This window comes from Sitophilus oryzae, unplaced genomic scaffold (genome assembly GCF_002938485.1).
Source record: "Sitophilus oryzae breed Bouriz unplaced genomic scaffold, Soryzae_2.0 scaffold_1717_pilon_pilon, whole genome shotgun sequence".
Lineage (NCBI taxonomy): Eukaryota > Metazoa > Arthropoda > Insecta > Coleoptera > Curculionidae > Sitophilus > Sitophilus oryzae.
This window is the reverse complement of record NW_022146410.1, coordinates 848,076-872,451: the sequence shown is the minus strand read 5'-3', so window position 1 is coordinate 872,451 and position 24,376 is coordinate 848,076. Positions and strand designations below refer to the sequence as shown.

The 24,376-nt window shown below is 32.7% G+C and overlaps 1 protein-coding gene across 1 annotated transcript in view; it reads left to right on the top strand.

Annotated features, from left to right (window-relative positions):
- Positions 1 to 23,463, top strand: part of LOC115881357 (transferrin) — a 57,453-nt gene extending 33,990 nt beyond the window's left edge. The window contains exons 10-13 of the mRNA XM_030898804.1: positions 9,566 to 9,762; positions 19,530 to 19,660; positions 22,804 to 22,947; positions 23,281 to 23,463. Coding sequence (XP_030754664.1) covers positions 9,566 to 9,762; positions 19,530 to 19,660; positions 22,804 to 22,947; positions 23,281 to 23,373 — 565 coding nt within the window. The 3' untranslated portion in view covers positions 23,374 to 23,463. The remainder of the gene's footprint in view (positions 1 to 9,565; positions 9,763 to 19,529; positions 19,661 to 22,803; positions 22,948 to 23,280) is intronic.
- The last annotated feature ends 913 nt before the right edge of the window (positions 23,464 to 24,376 follow it).

Here is a 24,376-nt window from a genome sequence, read left to right as displayed (position 1 = left end):
CCTAATCAAGAAAAATACTCTTAAGATTCAGTAGTATATCTCCCCCTATCTTCAGAAGGAAACAAAAAAGAGGACAATGTATAAAGCTTCAGTCAGAATCTCGCGATTAGTGGAATAAATTAGTGATTTCAATAATTAGCGTAGAAGTTTGTTCCTTTAATTTCATTGTAAGCTTTCATAATCATAGCATCAAAATTAATAGTGGACGTTTTTAATTAGTAGAAAAAGTTATCAAAATTTGACTTTTCCACTAATTATGCCTCAAAATTTGCGAGAAATGTCATTTTGACTTTTGATTATCTTCCGTGATCTGATGCTCCAGGAATGATGATTTTGACTTTTGATTATCTTCCGTCTGTGAAGAGAAATAAAACTGTGGTTAGAAATCAAAAGTTGATTGTTTTGTAAGCTAAATAATAGGCTTTCTTTATCGATACAACTGACTAACCCAAGCTGTTGATAGGACATTCTATTAATAAAAGTGTAATTGAAACCACTAATTTATTCCATTAGCTTAAATCTAATACAGGGTGGTCCGAACTGTATTCCGGAAACTTCGGCAGAATATTTTGCAGATTAAAATATGTAAAAAAAGTTTGTATAAATGTATGTCCTAAAATGGCTTAGTTTCGGAGATACAGGGTGTAGAAGTTTCATTTTTATTTCGATTTTTTCTAAATAATTTAAGAAGTAACGTCAATATTTGGATGAAAATTGGCGTCTGGGAGTTTTTTGACATGAAAATTTTATTTTCATGTCAATATAACTCCTACTTGTAGAGGGCGCCGCCTACATATGCTTTAACTGGTTTGAAGAGTAATAACTTTTCGTCCATACCTGTATAAAACTACTGAGTAAAAAAATATACATTTACAACTTTTATTACATAAAAAAGGTCTCTAGGTAAAAATCGCTACGAGTAACGGTTCTCGAGATATTTGAAATTGAAATTATCAATACCTGTCATCATTGACAAATTAAACATGACTAAATATAGTTATTAGACTGAAATCTTAAATTAGAAATTTTTTTATGCCAAAAGTTCAACAGAAACTGTTTAACATATTTTTTTTCGCAGAAAAAATATGATTAATTTAAAAAAAATAAAAATGTATTATTTCAGTCAAATAACTCTATTTAACGTGTACTTATTTTTTGTCAATAATGACATGTATTGACTATTTCCATTTTTAATATCTTGAGAACGGTTGCTCGTAGCGATTTTTACCAAGAGACATTTTTTACGCAAAAAGTCATGGAAATGTATATTTTTTTTAATCAGTAGTTTTATACAGGTACGGATGAAAAGTTATTACTCTTCAAAACAGTCAAAACGCATGTAGGCGGCACCTCGTGTCACAAAATTCACAAACACCAATTTTCATCCAAATATTGACGTTACTTCAGAAATTATTTAGAAAAAATCGAAATAAAAATGAAACTTCTACACCCTGTATCTCCGAAACTAAGTATTTTAGGACATACATTTATACGAACTTTTTTACTTATTTTTATCTGCAGAATATGCTGCCGAAGTTTCCGGAATACAGTTCGGACCACCCTGTATACTTAGAAAACACAATTCAAATACAGTTTCTTTGCAGCAAAACATTTTACTAAAACCGTTGACATTTTGATAGAGTGACATTCAAAATCTGTATACCATTGGAAAACCAGGATAACCAGTTTGCTAAAAATCGGTCCCTGCGAAAAAGTATTATCGGTCCCTGTTAAATGAGGAGCTCCAAATCAAAACGCAATATTTGATCATTTTTTACTGCAGCTTAAAGAAGTTATTTTAAAATAGTTTTTTGGCAAAGTTATATTTCTTGAAGAACTAAGATTAGGTTTAGGCCTTTTCACATACTAAACAATTATTTTTGTCATTTTTAAAAAAAATTCGTTTTGTTCTAAACTTGCGAAAAAACTGCATTTTGAACCAAATTTATTAAATAATAGTGCGATTTCCAGAGTATTATTATAATAAAACTCTCAAAATAATAAACAAAATTATAATCATAAAACATTTTAAAGAACATGAACATGTAAAGACCATTATTACTAAATTTTTAGTCTGTCATCTTCCTCGATACAGTCACATTCCTCGCCCTAATTTTCCTCTTCACTATCTTTCCTTTCCACACCATTTTCATATTTTTGAAACAAATGTTTGTACCAACCTAGATTGTCTATCGTTCCCCATTGTTCTCCATTGTTCTCCATAAGAATTTTTCTCGAAAGAGGCTCAATATCCTTTAATTTCTTTTTCTTCACTTGCTTTTCCAGTTGGATTTTTCTCAAAGTTATGTTTCCAAAACTTTTTCCACTTTTTAGTAAGCTCTTACCCTCAGAAAACATGTCATTTCTATAAAATGGTTCAGATCGTGTTGTTATTAGAGTTCGTTTTCCCTACGTGCATTTGTCGATGTATATCCTTTTTGCGTCACCTCAAAGCCTTTTGTTTTTGTCGCTTGGTTTCGTTTTTAATCCTTTTTGGGCTCCCTGTACTTGCCACGGCTATCAATATGTCCGTTTCCATAATTAACCACCTTTACTAACACTAATAAAGACTTAACACACACCGGCAATAATACACCTGTCGACTAGCGTCGACTGTATATTTTCAATAACAACCTTTAATCACTGCGCTTTGACGCGACATTTTTTATTTACAGAGTAAAATCCATACAAAAACTGCTTTTTGTTTCAAACGGAAAAAATAATGCGTTTTGAACCAAACGACATAGGTTAAAAGCTGCGTTTTGATTTGAACGGGCAGAAACGAATAGAGTTTTGATAAGGAAATACTGCGTTTAGACTTGAACCGCTAATACCATCTGTTTACAAACATTTTTAAGCACCGAGTGCCATCTATAAGTCAAAACCTGAATTTTGGTGGAATACTGCGTTTTGATATGGAGCTCCTCAAATATGGAACGGTTTGGTAAAATAGTAGAAATGTTAAATGTTTCTAGAAATGTCAACAAATTTCAATATTTTATTACAGAATTTTTATTTCGTTGTTGATTTATCAGTTAATAGAGATATTGGACATCCAAAGGATAGGATGGGGGAGATATACAGGGTGTCCCAGGCTGAGCGTGCATTAGAAGTTTCTAGAGAACCATAATATCTAGATCGGAGATTTTTTGCACATCATTGTTTTGCAACGAGATCTATCGATTAAAAATATTTTCAATATGGCGGGTCTTCCGGAAATACCGGAAGTTGACAGCAACTTTCTTATTTTAAATGGGTGATGCCCCTATTTTTATTACATACTTAAATTCTCTGTAAAATTCCATGAATATTGATGTTAAACACTCTATATCTAACATTAACTGTTTTTGAGAAAAAAATATTTAAAATTTTTGGACGAAAAAAGCTACCTGTCAAAAAAAATTGCCTTGGCTAAAAGTCAAATTTAGTGTGATTACCACAGCCACTGTAACATAAAGAGAAGACATGTGGCTATCTATTTCAAGAATTAAATTGTTCAAATGTTATGTAATAATGGCGGTAACTGTCATGGAATTGAGCGATTAAAAAATAATTACCTATTTTTTTTCAAATGGAAACCCACTTTTTTATTTCACTAATGAAAAGTTTTTTCAATTCGTTACTTTTTAACTATACATGTTCCTATACCTAAAATAAATCGTTTTTAAGTTATTTAAGATTTAATTTGAAAACGTATCTTTTTCTTCATTTTATCTAGCTTCCTTTGACAGTAAGTGTCAAACGGTCAGACAATTTATTTCCCTCTGTCAGAAAACGCATTATTTGAATTTCCTATATTATAAATACTGCCTGCCCCCCTTAAGAGTTTAAAAAATGTATTTATAAAAAAATATATCTCGTATTTTCGCTCTTTAGTGATATCTAATAGTTGATAATAATAATATTCCGTATGATCGAAAAAAAAACTTGGTTCGGAAAGGATGCTGCTTTTTGAACAAAGCGTCACAATATGACATGGCCAGATCTATTGTTTTACATTACTTGACGTTTAAAGTCATAGGCTACTGGTTAAAATCAAGAAAAAAATATACGCTTTAAAACTAAATCTTAAATAACTTAAAAACGATTTATTTTAGGTATCGGAAAATGTATAGTCAAAAAGTAACGAATTGAAAAGCCTTTTCACTAGTGGAATAAAAAAATGTGGGTTTCCATTTGAAAAAAATGATTTATGGTAATTTTTTAATCGCTCAATTCTATGACAGCTGCGGCCATTGTTATGTGACATTCCAACAATTTATCAACATTTTTGGGATAGCCTTATGTTTTCTCTTTATGGCAAAGTGGCTGTGGTAATCACTAAATTTGACGTTTAGTCTATACACATGTTTTTGACAGGCAGTTTTTTTCGTTCAAAAATTTTAAATATTTTTTCTCAAAAACGGTCATTGTTAGATATAGAGTGTTTCAAAATTTATAAAATTTTACAGAAAATTTAAGTATGCAATAAAAAATGGGGATACCCATTTAAAATAAGAAAGTTGCTGTCAACTTCCGGTATTTCCGGAAGTGCCGCCATATTGAAAATATTTTTAATCGATAGATCTCGATGTGAAACTATGATGTGCAAAAAATCTCCGAGCTAGATGTTGTAGTTCTCTAGAAACTTCTAACGCAGGCTCAGCCTGGGACAACCTGTAGACACCCAGAGTCTCATTAAAATCGGAATATCGTATCTTAAAAATATGTTTCTCTCTGTTTAATTTGATGCTTTCTAAAGCAAAAAAGAAGACTTTTATATAGAGGAAAATTGTGTTCGTTTAACTTATTTTGATTCTAAATATAAATGTAGTAGTTCTATGTCCGCAGAATATTAGGATACCCTGTATTTGTATTCCAGTATATCGTCTCTATTTTAACCTCACATCCTCAGTTTCGACGAGCAAAATGATTTAGAATCAGGACGCCCTGCTCACATTTCTTGTCTTCTATCACTCTGAACTTGGACGCAACCTCCTCAAGGCTCTATTTCTAGCCTGAGCTCGCTCTAAATTATTCAAATTATCTCTGTATCTCGCGTCCTTCCAAAATGTTAATTGTACCTCTGCGGCGGTAGAGGAACAAGTCTTTCTATTTCTTTGCGCCGACATTAATGTTTAAGATAAACTGCTCGGTGAGGATTTGCCAGAGATTCAGAACAAAGAGAGCGCCTAGTACGTCTCATTTTAATGCTCCTATAACGGATTAGGGAAAACAGGTAACAGATGCAAGCGTTTAACCTAGTTTTGGATTGCCAAGGAGAGAGATATAGAATCGCGAATTGGGGGATGAATTTTAAGTTGTCAGACGTTTCAAAAAGTCGATTCGGTGCGGCCTATATTTTTCTTAAAAAGTCCATATTAAAAAGTGTTTTGACTTGGCGTTTCTTTACTAATTTGATTGCTATACAGAATGGGTCTTAAATAAGCGCAAATATTTTCAGGGCTGGTAGATCTCGATAAAAGGGACACATTTTCTCTTTACCGGTTTTAAAATAAATTCAAAATAACCGAGTTATTTTACTTTGAAAATTTTCCAAAAAAAATGATTTTTTACAAAAATGTTGAGCACCACTGGATCAATTTTGGATTTTTTTTTGGAAATTTAATCTATTACCCATGTTGCCATATTATCAAGAAATTTTTTTTAACTAAAAACATCGTTTTGACCCATTTCTGGCTTCAATTCAATCAGCAATCGACACGAAAGAGAATTAAAAAATATTGACTCAAAACTGACAACTAAAGAGACAGCTTTATTTATTTGTCAAATTACATATACACCAACGCAACGCCAACCCAGCACAATATTTTTAGCCGACCATACCAATAGGTATGGTAGGCTATTAGGATCGGCAAAAAAAAAGTTTTTTTAATTTCACTCAAAATGAGTTATTTGGGTCATAAACACAAATATTTTCGTGGTATCTATAATACAAAATATTTTCGTGGTATCTGTCTGTCTGTCTGCCGTCTGTAACACGATAACTCAAAAACCGCTGAACCGATTTTAACCAAATTTGGCACAAAAATACTGTGGCACCCGAGAATCTGGCCATTAGTTTTTGGTGGGGGTGGGGGGTTGGTAAGGGGGTATAGGAGGGGGTTAAAATTTAAAAAAAAATCGTAACTCCAAAATTACAGTAGCTAGCGAAACGCGGTTTTCAAATTAAGATTAGGAATAATATTTGCAACAAAATTTGTAATAACATCAAAATCAGCCAAAGTCGCAGTTTTCGAGATATTAATATATTTTAGTATGGGCGGCTATACGTGCCCCCCGGCGCCAATTTTTTTTACTCGTAATAAATTCCTTGAAATAATAATTCCTGAATATTCTGAATATTTTTTGGCGATTTCATCGCTAGTGAATTAATCTTTTCGGTCGGCGATAAAATACCATTTTATCCTTGTATAAAAAATAACTATTATTTGATAGAAAATTACATTCTGAGTAGAAGGACAAATCATAAACAATCCAACATTTGACATTTTCGCTTGTATTTCAATTTCAACCTAGAGTGACATGCCATGTTAAAACGACTCATTTTTAATCAAGGAGTCTTGGAAAAATAAATTTGATGGTCTAATGTTTTTCGTAACGTTTCCTGGCTCGTCAAAAGATGCCCAAATCGTATTTTTAGTCGTAACTCAATTTTTTCAAATGATACGAGAGTGGCTCATTAGAATTTTGGAAAAAGCATTTTTTAACGAAAAATTTAGTACCACATGCTTGGTATTTCGAGTCAAATTGTCATCGTGATTATCTATGGCACTCTAGATACGAATTTAAAATACCGTATGATAAAAAAACGGCATCAGCGATGGCTATGAAATAAATATCGCTGTCATTTTATAGTATGTGAAATTATATGGTGAATGTCATGGATGTTCATTTCCAAGCCAACTGGACGCCGTTTTTTTCCGATCATACGGTACTATTATTCTAAGCGAGAATGTCAAGGGATCCATTCACAGTGATTCACAGGAAGTGACCGAAAATAATTGAATACCTATTTCAATCAATCCTTAATTGATAACTTAATCCTCAAAAGTTAATTGTGGATGAGAATACATTACGCTTACTGAGCTTTTTGTATCTAATTAAAAGACAAATCCCAGTGATAGTTTGTTGTTTGTCATTTTATTCACTATGGTGACACAAAATTCGTAAAAACTTTCAAAACGTTTATTTTATTTTTGCATGCATTTTTTTGTCTTGTGTATTTTTTAGTACAAATATACATCTATGGTATCTCATTTTACATTTGATTGAACTCTAATAACAGATCCTTTGCTTGTTTTTTACAGCTATAAAATAATTACAAAGTTGCGTTTATGCCGAAATGAAATGATTTCCGATGGAAATAAAATATCTGGGACGGTCTGCCCTACTGCGTCAAAGAGCGTCATATCAAGTTTCTGATTAACATTTTAGCTTCATTTTTTTATAGAAAATGCTGGAAATGGTAGTTCACATTTTAAAAATATTTTTGTTAATAATAAATGGCGATTTACACTATATTTTCACATTCAAAAATCATTTTACAATTTCTAAAAAATAAAATAAATAAAAATAGATCGCAATATGAGACATATTTTGTCATAATAAGATTAGGAATTAGAGTGTACTGCTTTTATATAAAGAGATCTAGATACTTAACGTAACCTTTATAAATTAGTTTAATAAATTTTAGAGAAATATAATCTCTTAACAGATGCAATCGTTTAGACTAGTTTGCTTTACCAAGAAAAGAACCCATTAAAAGATTGTAGATAAACGAAGCCAGATATCATCGCTGATTATTTTTTATATTACCTACTTACTTAAAATACTGACACATTTACCTCTACGCGCTTTGATAAAATAGAAAATAGAATAGTTATTGTTATAAAATTACGAATTGTGGATGTCATGTAAAAGAGAGTATTTAAATATTTTTTTTATAAAAGTACTATATTACTATAATATAATAACTAGACCAACGCAACCTAATGGGCAAATTCGTGACAACGCTGATTTGATTTTCCCTTACGTCTCAAGTGCTGTACGGTGGAGTCTTTACTCGTGCTACAGCCAACGCATAAAATATTCATTTTCTCTAATTCGGCTAGCGAAGGTATATCGAAGACGGTGTGGAACATCTAAGTGTGGAACTAAAAGCGACAGTCTTGTAATATTAAAATGTGTTATAACTGTAATACGTTTGAAGAAAATATATTTGGATGAAAAATCACAGTTTATCTATTGAAAATTTATTCGTGTTAAACATAGAATAAACAACAAAAATAAAAATTCTATTATAGGTATTGAATATTTTGTATGATCGAAAAAAGTCGTTTAGTTGGCTTGAAAATGACGAAAACTATTGACATTTACCATAATATTTTACATATGAAATAACAGCGATCTTTCTTTCCAAGCCAATTCTAATGACGTCCTTTGTTTAATCATATAATATTTTATATTAAATTGTTTAATGATAAAAATCCGTATTATTAACGTACTGCACCCAAAATCCGTAAATCTACGAATTAATTCGTAGTTCTGGTAGTTCTGGCATACTGTCTCCAGCAAACACCCACCCTGTCGACTGAAAGCTGAACTACGGTACAGTATTCTTTATCCTCTGCGCTGTAAACTACTATCAGCGCTCAGCGGCGCAGGGCTAAACTAAATCTCGGACAGGTTGACGATATCGCCAGCTACATCTCGGATAGGTTTCGTACCACGAAATCGCCCGTAAGGTTGTGCATCTTATTTCTTCAGTCAACGATATTAGTAAATAATAATTTTCTTTGAATATCTTTATGCAAAGTAAAATTCAAAAGGTAATAAATATACGTGTTGTATAAAAAGCCATTTTCTTTGGACCATTTCTTGGGACTCTGACCCAGGAAGACAAACCTCTCGTAGCTTGAATACAAATTGAATTGTGTACCCATTCAAGCTGGGGCAACCTGGTAAACAGATGGCTCAAGTATGTCACAATACGTAGGAGTGCACTGAGACAAGGAATAACTTTCTCTAAGATCCCATCCAAAGATGTTTCAATTTTCCAGGTGGAAATAATGACAATCCATTATTTTATGAGGCAGAAAAGAATACAACGTTCAGATGCCATCTTCATAGACAGCCAAACAACATTCGCCAAAATTTAGTAAGCAAAAACAAGAATATTGACAAAAACGTAGTTGGTCTGCTATCATGGCATTGTAAGCTCATGAGGAAATTAAAGTTTATGAAATTTACCGACGGAGTTATGTGTAAATTTTGTAAATTAGAAGAAGAAACTGTAGAACACATTTTATATCGGTTTGAGGACCTGGCAAATGTGCGGTTCTTTGAATTCATTGTAGTCTTTGAAAAATGTAACCTCAAGAGCCAATATTCACCTCAAAAAATTCAATCTAATATACTTTTTGAGCTTCTAAACTTTTTTAAATTGAAAGGCTTTAATAAATAAAAAAACGTATATGTGTTTGATATTCTCCTATATTTTTTATTCGACTAATGATATATGCTATACTTTATCACCACCTTTAATCATTGTTTTTTATTCTAGGTTCAAGCTTGATGAGAATATATCAGAAAAATTATGCTCACTGTGCGCTGGTGACGTGGACAAAAACAATCCATCCACCAAATGTAATTTCGATCAAACCGAAGCTTACAGTGGTTATACTGGTGCTTTTAGATGTTTGGTACAAGGAGGAGGTGATGTGGCTTTTGTTAAACATGTCACAGTACCTGGAAATACAGGTAAGTTGTTGTCTGTTATTTTAATTTACAGGTAAATTGTATTTTCTGCTAGGATTTTCTGATATTGTTTGGATGTCGTTTGACAATATTCTTCCCTGACTCGTTAGACATCTTTTTCTTCAAGTGTTGTTCCTCGTGAACGTTGACGACTGCCATGTTAACAATATCTCTGTCTCACTCTCGATCTTGCGCTACATGGAGTAATTCATCCGCGATCAAGCCTGTCCACTGCCGCAAGTTCCTCAACCACGAAAGCCTCTTGCGCCCAATCCACGTCTTTCTTTTGATTTTTCTGTTAAGAATCAGTCGGAGAAACTCATATCGAGGTTCTCTGGTTATATGGCCAAGGTATTCAAGTTTTTGTCGCTTGATAATATTCAGAAGTAGTCTGTCGTGCTCCATTCTTCTAAGAACTTGTTCATTTCTGGTTCTGGTGGTCCAAGATATTTTAAGAATTCTTTTCAAACATTTCAAATGCTTCGATTTTATTTATCGTTTCTTTATTACCGGTCTTTGATTATCTGGATGTATTTTGACGTTTAGTGAACTATTTAGGCCCCTATAGACGGACGTTTTTGTACGCGTTTATGTACGCGCGTTCAAAAACGTGCACTAGCACTGCATACAGATGCACATACAAAATCTAAAAATCCACAGTGTTTGAGAGCGATGTCCAAGGAAGTGGTTGAGTTAGCATTGGTAGTAGTGGTGTGCACTGCTGTGCTTCAAACGAAAGTTAAAAAAAACTAACCTAATGTAAATGAATAAACTTCCTAACCGCGCCGTATGTGGTGTAAAGAGTGGCTTCTTCAAAGGTTTGGTCATTTAGTACCAAACTGAAGGAGCATACACTTCATCCGCTCCCGAACCAGATCTCTTAGAGTCAACAACCTTTTTATGTTCCCTTCCTCCAAGTCCTCCCAAATCCTCCCCGAAGACTGTTAAGTTTAGTTATAACTGAAGTCTTAGTCGCGTTTGGCTGAACAACTTGTAGCTTCCTAACTAGATTTGCGTAAGCCTTGTTGTTTTTAGTTTTATCTAAATATTGTTTGGATTTTACTTGCTCAAGACAGGGCATTTCTCTGTATAATTCAATAAATTCCCTCAGAAATTCACGGGACAGTGTTCTACAATCAGACATTTCTACTAATAAATTATTAGCAAAGTCAAATCAACAGAACGCTCCAGCTTTTGGGACCAATCGACGCTACTGTTGTGCGACGCACAGTTCACATCCACACGTTGAGACTTGCAAGAAAATCCTGCGTGCAGGTACAAAATTTCTGTCGTCGCGTCGACAGGAATCATGAGCGTCGTTCAAAACGAATGTGCATTAAAGAACGTGACGTTTCTGTGCATACACATTGACGTTTTTGTATGCACGTTTTTGAACGCACGTACATAAACGCGTGCAAAAACGTTCGTTTGTAGGGGCCTTTTGAGAGCAGCGACTTAAACTTCTGAAATGCATTTCTTGCTTCTTGTACGCGACATCTGATTTCGTATGAAGATCGATAGGTTGGTTAATCCAACAGTCTAGGTGTTTAAACTTCGCCACTCTCTCCAAAGTTTCTTCATTCAACAATAATGAGGTTTCGGCGACATCTACTTTACTCACAACCATATTTAGTTGTATTTGTATTAATAGATAGCCCCTAATTCTTACAAGCTTCATTGGCTCTGTTTACTAATTCTTGTAGATGTACGAGATTTTCTGCTATAATTACGGTATCGTCGACATATCTGATATTATTGACTATTTCTGCTCCTATTACAATTCCTTTTTAGCCACTTGGAGATTCTGTAAATATGTTTTCTGAAAAAACGTTGAAGAGGGTGGGAGAGAGTAGGTATGCATCCCTCTCTCAAGCCCCGTTTAATATTAATAGGTTCTCACCGCAAAAAACATACTGTTATTCACGGTAATAGTAGCTGCCAAACCAAACCAAACATCTTAAAAGATTGTGAGTTTTTCGTCCCCTACCACTCGTTAGAGGTTTTACTTTGTAGCTGTTTGGTTCCAACACATGTACGAAATCAGCCTAATATCTTCGTCATCTAGCTGGATGTTCTGCAGACTTGATATTAGCTTATTGTGCTGGACACGATCGAAGGATTTTTCAAAATCAATAAAGCATAGGTATACAGGTCTTCTTACTTCCCAACACCTGTGCAGAAGAGTTTCCATCGTAAATAGTGCTTCACTGGTTCCCATGCATCGTCTGAAACCAAACTGCTCTGAACTGGTGGCCACCGATGTCTCCACAGGGTTGCCACAAGAAAATTTTTGATTGTGCAGAACTTGACCATAAAAATGTGTAGCATTGTGTAGCCATCCACGACCAATAATTGTAAACTATCCAATAAGGCCAAGAATAAGAACGTAAGTTTCTCCAAATTTTAAAGCATGATTACGAGTCTCACTTCCACTCGTTTGTATACGTCAATTGACGACAATATATTCATTTCCTATTTCATTTCCTTTCATGCCAGCAAATATTGAAGTGACGTCAAAATTGATGCCGCGAAACTAACGATTTTATGGACAATTTATACCGGTTAAAAAAGTCTGTTTAAAAATAAATAGTAAACTATTCAGGACTGTTTAATCGGCCAAATTTATCCATAGAAACTGCAGTCCTTGCTGATATGGAAGGAAGTGAAATAGGAATTGAATAATATTCACATATGCCAACGAGAGGAAGTGTGTCTGAACTACACTGACGTAATTGAGCAGTGAAATTTGGCCAAAGTACGTTTTATGTATTATTTAAGGAATTCCAATCTATTTACCGTTTATTTACCGACAATCCTGTCTATTTACCGTTTTTGACTCGACCAATAGACGGTCCTTGATTCATGACCCAGTTCATACTCTCTGACTTTTACACCTGAACACTGATGACGGAAAATGATATTTGTCAGTTCAAAATTTAAAGTTCACTTGCGGCCTCTCTTAATGTAACTTAGATAACTTAAAAGCAAAAAAAAACAGCTTTTGTCAGCTGATTTACTGTTCTGGTATTATTTTTTATAAGAAATATGTAAATTCTCAAAATGTGTAGCACAGGCGATTGTGGTGTAGCTGTGCAATCAGGGAAGCAAATGTGTAGCAAAATACACAATTGTGTAGCTTGTGGCAACCCTGTGTCTCCAGATATGAATGTGATCGAGCATGCATGGGACATGTTAAAACGCCATATTGCCAAAATGAATGATCCCCCCGTACCTTAAATGAATTGAAAATTGCTGCGCGCGAAACATGGGAAGCCATTCTTCAAAACATCTTCTGGACAACTTAATTGAGAGCATGCCACGTCGTTTCACAGATTGCATTGAGGCTCGAGAAGGCAATACACACTATTAGCTGGATTATAACTAGGAAAAAGTGCTCTGTTTAGGTTTACTTAGTAATCGAAATGGTAGATTATTCTTTTATAATTATTATGGTGCCGTGCAATTGCCCAGTCATTATAATTATTACAGAAATAAAGATGCCTAATAGTGATACTAATAATTTGTAAGAAAATTGTTGCATAGGCGCTGAGAAACTAAATAAAATAAAAACTTGGTATCACATGAGATCTCACAACTTTTTAGTGGAAGAATTGTGTTGCGAGACTTTGTATTTTTTTACATTCTATGGTTTTTATGGGTATTCTATTTCTCGACGACACACCGCCTGTTTTATTGTCTCTATTTGTAAATTAGAAGGTTATAAAAAGTCGAAGAAAAAACGAAAAATAGAGCAAATTAGCCTTGATATCTTTGCTCGTCCTCTAGAGTCCTCCGAAATATTTCATCGGACAATATTTACGTTTGAAACGGTGCCCTCTAGCGCACTGCCAGCTCTTTTTTGGCGCTATCCAATCTGCCTGCGGGGCTTTTAAGGATATCGGAGCGCGAAGAAAAACCTTTTAATTAGGTCGATGGGATGTTTGCTTGTTGGTGGCGCGGATTTATGATGACCTCGACGACTTTTCATTGAAAATTTTTATTGGATCTAATTCTCGGCGAATAGGAAGGAGTGTGGAGAAGGGCCAGGGCCGAACAGATTATGTATTCGAATTACGAATCTAATCAAATTAACCCAAATTGTGAAAAATTACGCGCCGTTCGCGTCCGTTGGAATTTTCTGAATATTATTATTTATTTTTCTTTACAGTGTCTGAATAACTACATTTTCTTTATTTAAAGAATCTTCCATTTTATGATTTACACACAATTCCGTTGTTTTTGGATACTTATGTTACTCTGTATAATGAAGTCGATAGATATGATTTAAATCATTTTAACGACGTTTAGAAATTACTTAGGAATTTTTAGAAAATACATAAGTGTCATTAAAAAGATTATTTTTTATAAAAAGCCTTCAGTCAGATATTTATATATTTTTAAGATAAGTTTTTAGGAGCAGCATATCTTTTTAAAAGTTAGTTTTTCGGAATGGGTTTTGATTATTTGTCATGTTATGGCCCATTCTCACGACTCGTATACTTGACAAACATTTGTAATTAGTATACAGGTTATACATGGTGCGTCGGGCATCTACTCGTATACAGAAAGTTATTTATTATAGGCTTGGTGCATTTCAGTTGATTTCAACAATTTCCGACCGCAGCGCCTCAACGGCAAAAATCTGAAATTATCATTATATAGTTTGCGTTTTTAGTTTGGTTTCATTCATAGGATTCGGTATTTACTGCAGTATGATGATACTATCATGATTTTTCTTATTTATTTTGTTCAGAATTACAAATATTTGTGTTTTGTTTTGGTTGGTTTTTGGATTAATAATATTAAACACATACATACTGCCATTATTCGCTGACGAGTATTTGACACGCATCAGAAGATGGTCACGCAAGGCATTTTCTTTCATGAGCTTTTCTGTGACTGAAAAGCCCAATACGTGATGTTATTTGTCTACCGCACTCCGGACATTCAAAAATCTCATTGCTTTGTTGCCTCTTAACTTTTTGGTTCTCGCTGGTAACTGAGTTTACAATTCTTCTCCATTGCGTTCTATTGTGAGCTGCTACTTCCCACTCATTCTGCACGTTAATCGTGGAAAATGTCCTTGTACCTTTTGAGTTGTCCACCTGGCCTCCTCTTACCGTCTACAAGCTCTACAAAAGCAGTGATTTTGGTATGCAGTTTTCTTGCATTCTGCATACGTGACCAGCCCATCTTAGTCGGGATTTTATAACCATGACTTCAATACTCTCGCAGTTAGCTTTTTCAAGAACCGATACGTTTGAGACATGATGGAACCATTTGATTTTTAAGAGTTGTCTAAGATGTCTTTGTTGCAACTTGTTTGATGCGTTCATGTGTCGGCGGTACGGCACCCAGGATTAATTTAAATAATTAATATTAAATATACCTTTAATAAAATATAACTCTATATTTACATTGCCTATTTATCTTAATCTGATCTTTGAGAACTTTATTTATATTTTGGCATATGCTAGGTATTATTTTTGAAATGCTTTGCAAAAACTTTGAATAAATAACCCAAACTGGTATGTAGGTCTCTAGTTACAAGGAATCTTAAAGTTATGGGCAATCTTTATTTAACTCTTTCTTTAACCGGAATACACTTCCTAAAATTTGTATTTTTTTCTTTCAATACGGGAGCCGACCAAGTTAATAAGTCTTTCAAAATCAGTAGCGGATATACGATAAAAAATATTAAAAAACATTCTGTGTGTTTGTAGTGACAAGAAAGTGTCTCTAGTTACAAGGAATCTTAAAATTATGGCCAATCTTTATTTAACTCTTTCTTTAACTGGAATACACTTCCTAAAATTTCAATTTTTTCTTTCTATACGGGGGCCAACCAAGTTAATAAGTCTTTCAAAATCAGTAGCGGACATGCGATAAAATATTAAAAAACATTCTGTGTGTTTGTAAATCGCGTAGATGTTTACTTTCACTGTACTGTACTGGGATCTACTTTTGAAATTATTAGACATCCAACACAGCCTTTTTTTCTCTTTGTCTCTTTCGTTGCGCAATAATGATCGCCCTAGCAGCCGCTATTAAAGCCGCTAATTATACTTCGGTATTATCCATGTCCGAACAGCATGAACGCAAGCACTACATTACAATGTGGACGCCATTGTTTGCGAGTCGAAAAATCTTCAGAAACATGACAAACAGGAAGCGCAAGCAACGCAAGCACAATCAGAAGCAAAAGCGCGAGCAGGAAAACGGGCATTGTGGACGCACCTTAAGACAGTGATTTAGGCAGCGTAATGGAAAATCAAATGTATTAAAAACAGATAAGAGTTGGGTTGATACGTTTCTTCTATGCGGTATTGTCGGATTTTGCATCAAAAGTTCAAACCGCACCGCACATTTGTACCGCCTACTTAAGCTTGATTTTCATGCATCCGTTACCCGACGATACGATGATACGATCTTAGATTGGTTAACCGTTTCTAATCAATCGATGTCTTTAAATTCAACCAATAAAATTAATATCGTATCAAGTATCGTCAGACAACGGATGCATGAAAATCAAGCTTTAGGCGTTTATAGAAAATGTCTAGGATTGGAACCTTATTTTTCACAATTAGGTTACTCATTTTAGTACAGATATAATAGATTATATTTAGCTTCGACATATTATCTTCATTTCAGTAGTATACATAAAAGTTTTGAAAATAGTTAATATTTTGTTACAAACGTAAAAACCGGCAACACTGTATGCAGCTTTTGATTTTGTCTCTCTGTCTGTCAACCGGTCATTTATATTATTCTGTGTCTTACACGTTAAATTCCAGTGATCCAGTCCACACACCACACTTGACCAAATCGGTATAGGGTAATAGTAATAATAATTTAGAGTATATAGCTCTAAATTATCTAATAATGCTATTTGTTTGCGCTTTTCAAAGTAAATGCTTTTTAAGTAATACTATACAAAACAACTAACAAAACTATATTTCACAACAAAATTAAATACATTTAGAGCAAACCAGTTAAATTTAGAGACCTAGATCAGTCTGTAACTGAAAATGTCATTAGAGAATTTAAATTATTCATCGTCATGTGCCCCAAAATAGGTCGCATAATAAAAGCATTCTGAAATTCGAATCACTGAAATTTTGATAGTTAGTTCTAAATCTGTCGACCGGAAAATTGAAATAGCTGAATTGCATAAAGTGTTAATCAATTTATGGGAATTGAGAGAAGAATAGGAATCAAACTTATTAATATCTTTTATTTTTAATTAAACACTATTTGAGTATTTTGTTAATAAATATTAATAAATTCTGAATTAAAACAATACCACGAATACATTCCACGAATACTTGAATTGAAAAGTATTGAAAATAAATTGAGTATTGAAAATTAAATTATGCACAATTTAAATAAATTTTACTAATTATTTACTCTGGCGCCTGGTATAGGCGCCACGCGATTACTTCCGTCTATAAGACATACGCGAGTACTTAAGGGTTAAAATCTTTGTTTTTAGGTTTTCTCGCACAAAAAATGTATGGCAAAAGCAAATTCATCGTTTAGTTTAATAATGTGCTTTCATATTTTTAATGCCCTTTCTATATATCATTATTTATTGCTATAGACAAAAAGATGAACCTTTTATACAGGCACGTGCGTGTAGGGCAGCCAGTTAGTAGATTGTGCGTGTAGGGCAGCCAGTTAGAATTGGGAAGATACGCAAATTAATGAGTGAATTCGTGACAAGGCTGATTTGGTTTCCCCTTATGTCTCAAGTACGAGTGGAGACAAAAATCGTTCTGCGGTCAACGCATAAAACATTTATTTTCTTTAATTCGGCCAGCGAAGACGGTGTGGACACGTGTGGATCTAAAAGCGACAGTGTTGCCATATTAAAATGTGTAATATCTGTAATACGTTTGATGAAAATATTTTTGGATGAAAAATCCGCGTTTATGTATTGAAAGTTTATACGTGTTAAACATAGAATAATCAACAAAAATAAAAATTCTTTTATAGGTACTGAATATGTTGGTACTCTGTATGATCGAAAAAAAAGTCGTTTAGTTGACTTGGAAATGACGATTATTGACATTTAGTATAATATTTAACATATATTATGAAATAACAGCAATCTTCATTTCTAAGCCAACTCTTACGCCGTTCTTTGTTTAATCATATAATATTATATTAAATTGTTTAATGATAGAATATCCGTATTATTAACGTACTGTACCCAAAATCCGTAAATCTACGGATTAATTAGTAGTTCTGGCAACACTGCCTCCGGCAACCATTCACTCTGTCGACTTAAAGCAGAACTATGGCACAGTATTCTTTATCCGCTGCGCTGTAAACGACTCAGCGCGCAGCGGCGCAGAGCTAAACCAAATCTCGGACAGGCTGACGTTAGCGCCAACTGCATCTCGACAGGTTCTGTGCCGCGAAATCGTCCATAAGGCATTTTCTTATTTCTTCAATCAACGATATAACCTTTTTTTTTTCTTTTTTTCCTTTCACTGTCTAATTTTCACAATACAATAGGTCCTCATGACACTCGAGTAAATCCACATTAACCATCTAGGACTCCCTTACTATATATAGTGGAGGATACAGAGGGGGGACCCATAGGACCCAGGCCCCTATAAAATCTATGAATTGGGTTAAATATTACGCTTTTGGGTTAAAAACGGCGCCCTAAAAAGCATATTCTACATTAGTTTTTATTTGCCCCCCCCCCTGATAACATAACATAAATAATGCAACCTTTTAACACAACAACCTTTTATTATGAAAATATAGACACGTTAAAGCCTTTTGGTGTTTTTGGTTCAACTTTATAGGAAACTGTCATCAACAGGTAGAAATGTTAAATTAATTGTAGCACGTATTAGTACGTAGCATTTTAAATAGGATAGGAATATATGAATATTTATTATTTTGTAACCATTCAGTTAAAATACAATGGTTTTATTTAGTTCATCAAACTCTAACGAAAACAAGACAGAGAACCAAAATGATAAATTGATTAATACCGTCCATGTTTCTCTAATTTGGAACATATACAAACTTGACCGAATTTTACTTTCCTTCGTAAAAATATTTTTTTTTCAATATCTGAATATCACATACCTACTTATAAACCACTTTTAAAACAATCACTAAATTCTGTTATTGATTGAGGCTGTAATTTTTTCGCTATACACACAACTTAACACTAGGTTTATTTTTACTTGCTCTATTTTTAAGTAAAATTAATTTTTATACAAAATGTATCTTTAGCACTTTTTTCAAAGAAATTTAAAGTTTGTGTATGTGTTACGGACAAAAAAAAGTTTTTAGGGCATTTACCATAATACCCTGCCAATAACTTACTAATAAGTACCCAGTTTCTTCGCATTTCTTCAGGTTTATATAATTTTGGTTTTCCACTAGAATTCTAATAGCGGTAAAATTAGTAAACAAAAATATCTTTTGTATCAAATTATTTACAAGATGGTGTTTATCAATAGACGATGATGATATTAAACTTGCTTGATGATATTGCAAAACAATAAATTTTATAGTAACTGCGAATTTGATACTTATAATTTTAAACTCTTTTTTTAACTTCACTCTTGAAAGATTGTCATATTCAATAAAAATGTGACAATTTTCTAACTTCACTTTTGAAATATTTTAATATTATGTTTAAACATATCTTTCCTGTTAAACATAATATTTGCTATATGCAATAAAAATGTGACAATTTCTTTTAAACCTGCTGTTTATAATATTTTTTTTTTGTCAAATAGATGGAAAGAACAATGAAGATTGGTCAAAAGACTTGAAGTCATCCGACTACGAACTTTTATGTCCAGATGGAGGAAGAGCACCTGTTACTGAATATGCCAAGTGCCATTTGGCTCACGCTCCTCCACATATGGTGAGTACTATGTGTTGATAAAAAAAATGAGAACACAGTAACAGGGGTGGATGGGCCATATGGGAAAACGGGAAAATTCCCGGTGGGCGGGTGGGCCTGTCCCGATCAGAGCTCAAAAAAGATTGGATTAGCAAAAATTAAGTGGTTAATCTTCTAACTAAAGTGACGTAAGATTCTTAGTGATCCATAACTAACTAATCAATTTGCATCAGTATAATTGTCAGTTGATTTTAAACATAAACACCAACTTGTAAAATAACTATTCTAAGATGTCTTTCTCTGAGACACTTATAATTTTAATAATCATCTGTTGTTTGTTCAGTTTGAAAATTTTTATTATACAAGGTGAGTCTATAAGTGCAAATATTTTCAGGGCTGGTAGATCTCAATAAAATAAATATAACATATTCTCTTTATCCAGTTTCAAATAAGTCCAATCGAGATATTAAGTCTGGAAATTTAAAAAAAATAGATTTATTTTTAAAAAAATTTGAGCCACCCCAATTTTTCGGAATTTGCATCTCTTTTAGTACCGTAATATCAGAGATTTAGAAACTACCGTGGGCTAGAAACTACCGTGGTTCTAAAAAGTTTTCTAAAATATTCAGAAAATGCTCGATTTTTAACATCTTTTTTTTTACAAAAAAAACTCTTAGACGTGTTCCTGGGGTCGAAATATACCACCCCTGAAAATATTTGCACTTATTTAAGACTCACACCCTTATAGTTTTACCCACTATTCTTTTATTAATAACTAATAAATATGACTGACTGACAGCAAAAAAAAAGAACGAATAGCATTAAGTAAATTTAAATAGCCTCGATCTAAATGTATTCTAAGAATACGGTAGCGTAGATGACAATTGGGGGGGGGGCTCGGTGCAATATTTTTCGAGCTCCCTTTGTAAAAAGGTAGAAAATTTGACGCGAACTCTGCGGTTGACGGAGAAAACATATCTATGCTTGGTTTGAATTGGGGACGGACTAAAAGCCAAGTCTGAGATCTAAAAGCTAAGTCTAAATTGTTGTTTAAAATGTTGCTAAAATGAATTTGTTTAAAAAATACTGAAACAGCAGAGAAGAGTTAAATAAGGTTTAAACTAGATTAGATAATAAAATATTAATATGTCTCGAAAATCCAAAGATACATACAAGATGCCAAATGTAGAAAAGTATAGAGGAAAAGTTTCGCGATAAGAACTATACAATAACTTAAAAAATGCTGCAGTTTTAATGGCGACCGCGGTTCATTCAGTTAAAAACACGTGTACACGAGGAGGTTGCTGCTGTAGCAGAAAAGAGAGAATTTCTTTTTACAATGTGTAAGAAAGTTAAAAAGTAACACCCGAAAAGCTAAAAGTAATGTATTTCACAGAGGATTGGGTCAGTTGAACTGAATGAATCAGGAAATCTTAAAGTTTCTCAAAATCCTGACTCAAAATCGTAGCCTATTCAAGATCAAATTACCGGTATCGATAATGGAAATAAAGCAGTAGAACCCTATAAAACTCTGCCATTTTGTAGTAAAAATTCAGATGTCCGACCCAATATTGGTCTTTAAGAAATTTTTGATTATTACAATTTTTTTTAAAACAAGAGCTTTTTCGCACGAACGAAAAACACCCTTACTTATATATTAATAAATAAAATATATGTTTCTTCGTTAGGGTTCATTTTGTTTTTGTGGATTTCGGCCGGTTGCCTGTTTTTCCCGGGCCGGTTTCCACTTCCCCATCCACCCCTGCAGAGTAAGCAAAATCACCCCATTACATCAAAACACTTTATGTTTTGGTGTAAGTGTTTGTAAAAAGTGTTTTGGTGTATTGTGGTGATTTAGTGTTTTATTTTGTTGTTGTAACACCAAAGGTTCGAACCCCCAACTGTAACACGGTAAGCGCTGAACTAACATTTCCGTTACTCATTTCGTAACATTTTGTTGAAATTGTATTAATAAACTAATAGGCGTAGTCTATTTCAAACTCATCTACTCATTTTGAAGATTGAAAACAAAATGTAGGTGGTGTGGTTTGGTAGCTGGTAGTATTAATACTTCTATAAAGTATAATTATTCGCCGCTTTTCGTCTTGGAGTGGTGATGACCTAATACAAACCCAAGACCAAGACTCTTGCAGTCTAATAAGTGGTCTTGACCTTGCTCATGCAGGGTCTGGTCTTGATCTTGGTCTTGCCGAAAGACTCGTGCACTTTTTTAATAGATTTTTACTAAAGGCATTTTCTACATTAATATTCTAAATAAGTAGTATTATAAGTAATTTAATGCAAATCAAACTTTAAAGAAGTCGAGAAAGTACTATTGAAAACTATTTTCAATAAATTGAAATAGTAGATAATTTTGAACAAAACTTTTTAAAACATATATAATCCAATTCATATAGGTTCAATAAACTTGAGTGCCTTATCTAATACGGCAATATTCAGTATGTTTCGACAAAAAAGCCTTTATCAACAAAAAATTCAACAAAAATAGCTACCACAAATTAGAAATAGTTTTGAGAGGGTAAATACATTAAACTTTCGTTATTTGAATTATTATTATCTATGAGAAATAACTAAAAAAACGTGAACAAAAACTGCAAGATCGCAAGGTCTTGTATGGGTTTGCGGGTTGGTCTTGGTGTTGCAGTTCCAACACTAGTCTCGGTCTTGCTTGTTGTACATCACCAAGATCAATACCGCAAGACCAAGACAAGTTGCGCTCATCACTATTTTTGGGATAAAACATCATAGTATAGCATTATTAGCAACCTTTTCTTATAATTGTCATTTGATTCAACGTTTATATAATAAAGTTTATTTTTAACTAAGAATTAGAACTTAGATTTTTTCTTATTTGTTTTGAAACACCCTGTATATAAATATAAATTCCCTAAAAAAATACTTGAATAATTATCAGTACCTTTACATTCTATTCTTTTTAATTGTTTTTCTAAATGCTGCTAAAAATTTTACTAAAAGGTAGTGGGAACTACAAAATTTAAATATGATTTAAAAGAGTAACTGGTGAATGCGAAATGTCAAAACAATGATTTGCAATTGAACTTCTATTGTATTTTTTAGATTAGTTATAATTGCAAAGTGTTCGTTTATTTTTAATAATTTGTTTTAATTATTTTCCATTTCAGGTTGTTACCTCTCATTCAAAGACTGATGCTGACATCGATGAAATCAAGAATGCTCTTTTGATGGCTAGCAAGGAATATACTGAAAGACCTGATTATTTCAAGCTTTTTGGCTCTTACAACGGAAAGAAAGATTTGCTTTTTAAGGTTAGTAGTTTGCTAATGAAAACTTATTACATTTTATATTTAATTCAAACTCATAAACAAAAGAAAATATATTTTTTAATTTTCAACAAAAATCTTAAAAAAATGAGATATGTGGTACATCTTAACATACATTCTCAGTTAACATTACAGTTGTTTGTTTCTAGTTACTTTTGTAAATTTTAATTACAAAAGTAACTAAAATTTAAATTATTATTTATTAAAATTTATTTCATTATTAAAAAAACATATTTTAAATTTAAATTATTATTTATTAAAATTTATTTTAAAATTAATTTTAATATTATCTGATGGTAACATTATTTTATATTACAGGATTCTGCAACTGGTTTAATCTCCATTTCAGGAGAGTCTGAAATTCAGAAGAAATATTCCCAACTATTAGGAGTTATAAACTCTTGTTCCTAATCATAAGATTTTTTTCTAATACTTTGTAGTTATAATGTTTCTAATTTTGTAGAATAAAAATATACACATTTATATTTTAGTAGATGTATATTTTCTGGTTTTATTTATTTATTTTTTCCTTAGAGTACCAAGAAATATACTTTTTTCACACTGAGCCTATATATGTACAGGATCATTCTCTTAACTTAAATCAAACTCAGTAAGTCATTGAAAAGTCGTCGCGGTGCGTCGCGTCGGTTAATTTTAAGCACTATGTTTTTGTTTTTATGAATTTATTTCAATTTGGGGAATCACCCTGTATAGTAAACCCATGGAAGTTTGTTAACCATCTTTTTATAAATATATTTGTACTAATAATAGAATAGGTAGATATAATAACAATCTTTATTATTGAAAAAAAAGAATTATTTGTATTAAGAAAAAATATTTCACGAAGCATAATACGTGATTGGTTTTCTCTTTTACTTATTTATAAGTGACCTCTATATTTTAATATCTGCTGTATATTATTATTTCTGTCATACTACTCCCGTTAATTAAAGAATTACCTCATTTGTCTCAATTTTATAAAATTAAATTTGCTAGGTATTTGCTTAAAACGACATTTAATTTTTCTTCATCATGATATTAATTTTTTGTATACTTAAAGCAATTGTTATTAATAAGTAATTCAATTAAACATAATAATATGATTAATTAAATGATTGGTATCTTTTTTACTACTATTTAATAGAAAACTTTAAAACTTTATTGACTTTTAGTAGTATATCAGTAGAATAAGGGCAAAATCAGTAGAATAGGTTAGGCAAAAACACAAAAAATAGAACATGTGCCAAACTAATCTTGTAAAATCTAAAAATACGGAATATTAATCAGTGGCGTACCTAGGTAACCAAGGGCCCTGGGGCATATTAAAAAATGGGGCCCACTGCTATGTAAACTAATTAGGTTTTTTCAAATAAAAATACGAAATATACAAATACTTTAAAAATGCTACTCGTAA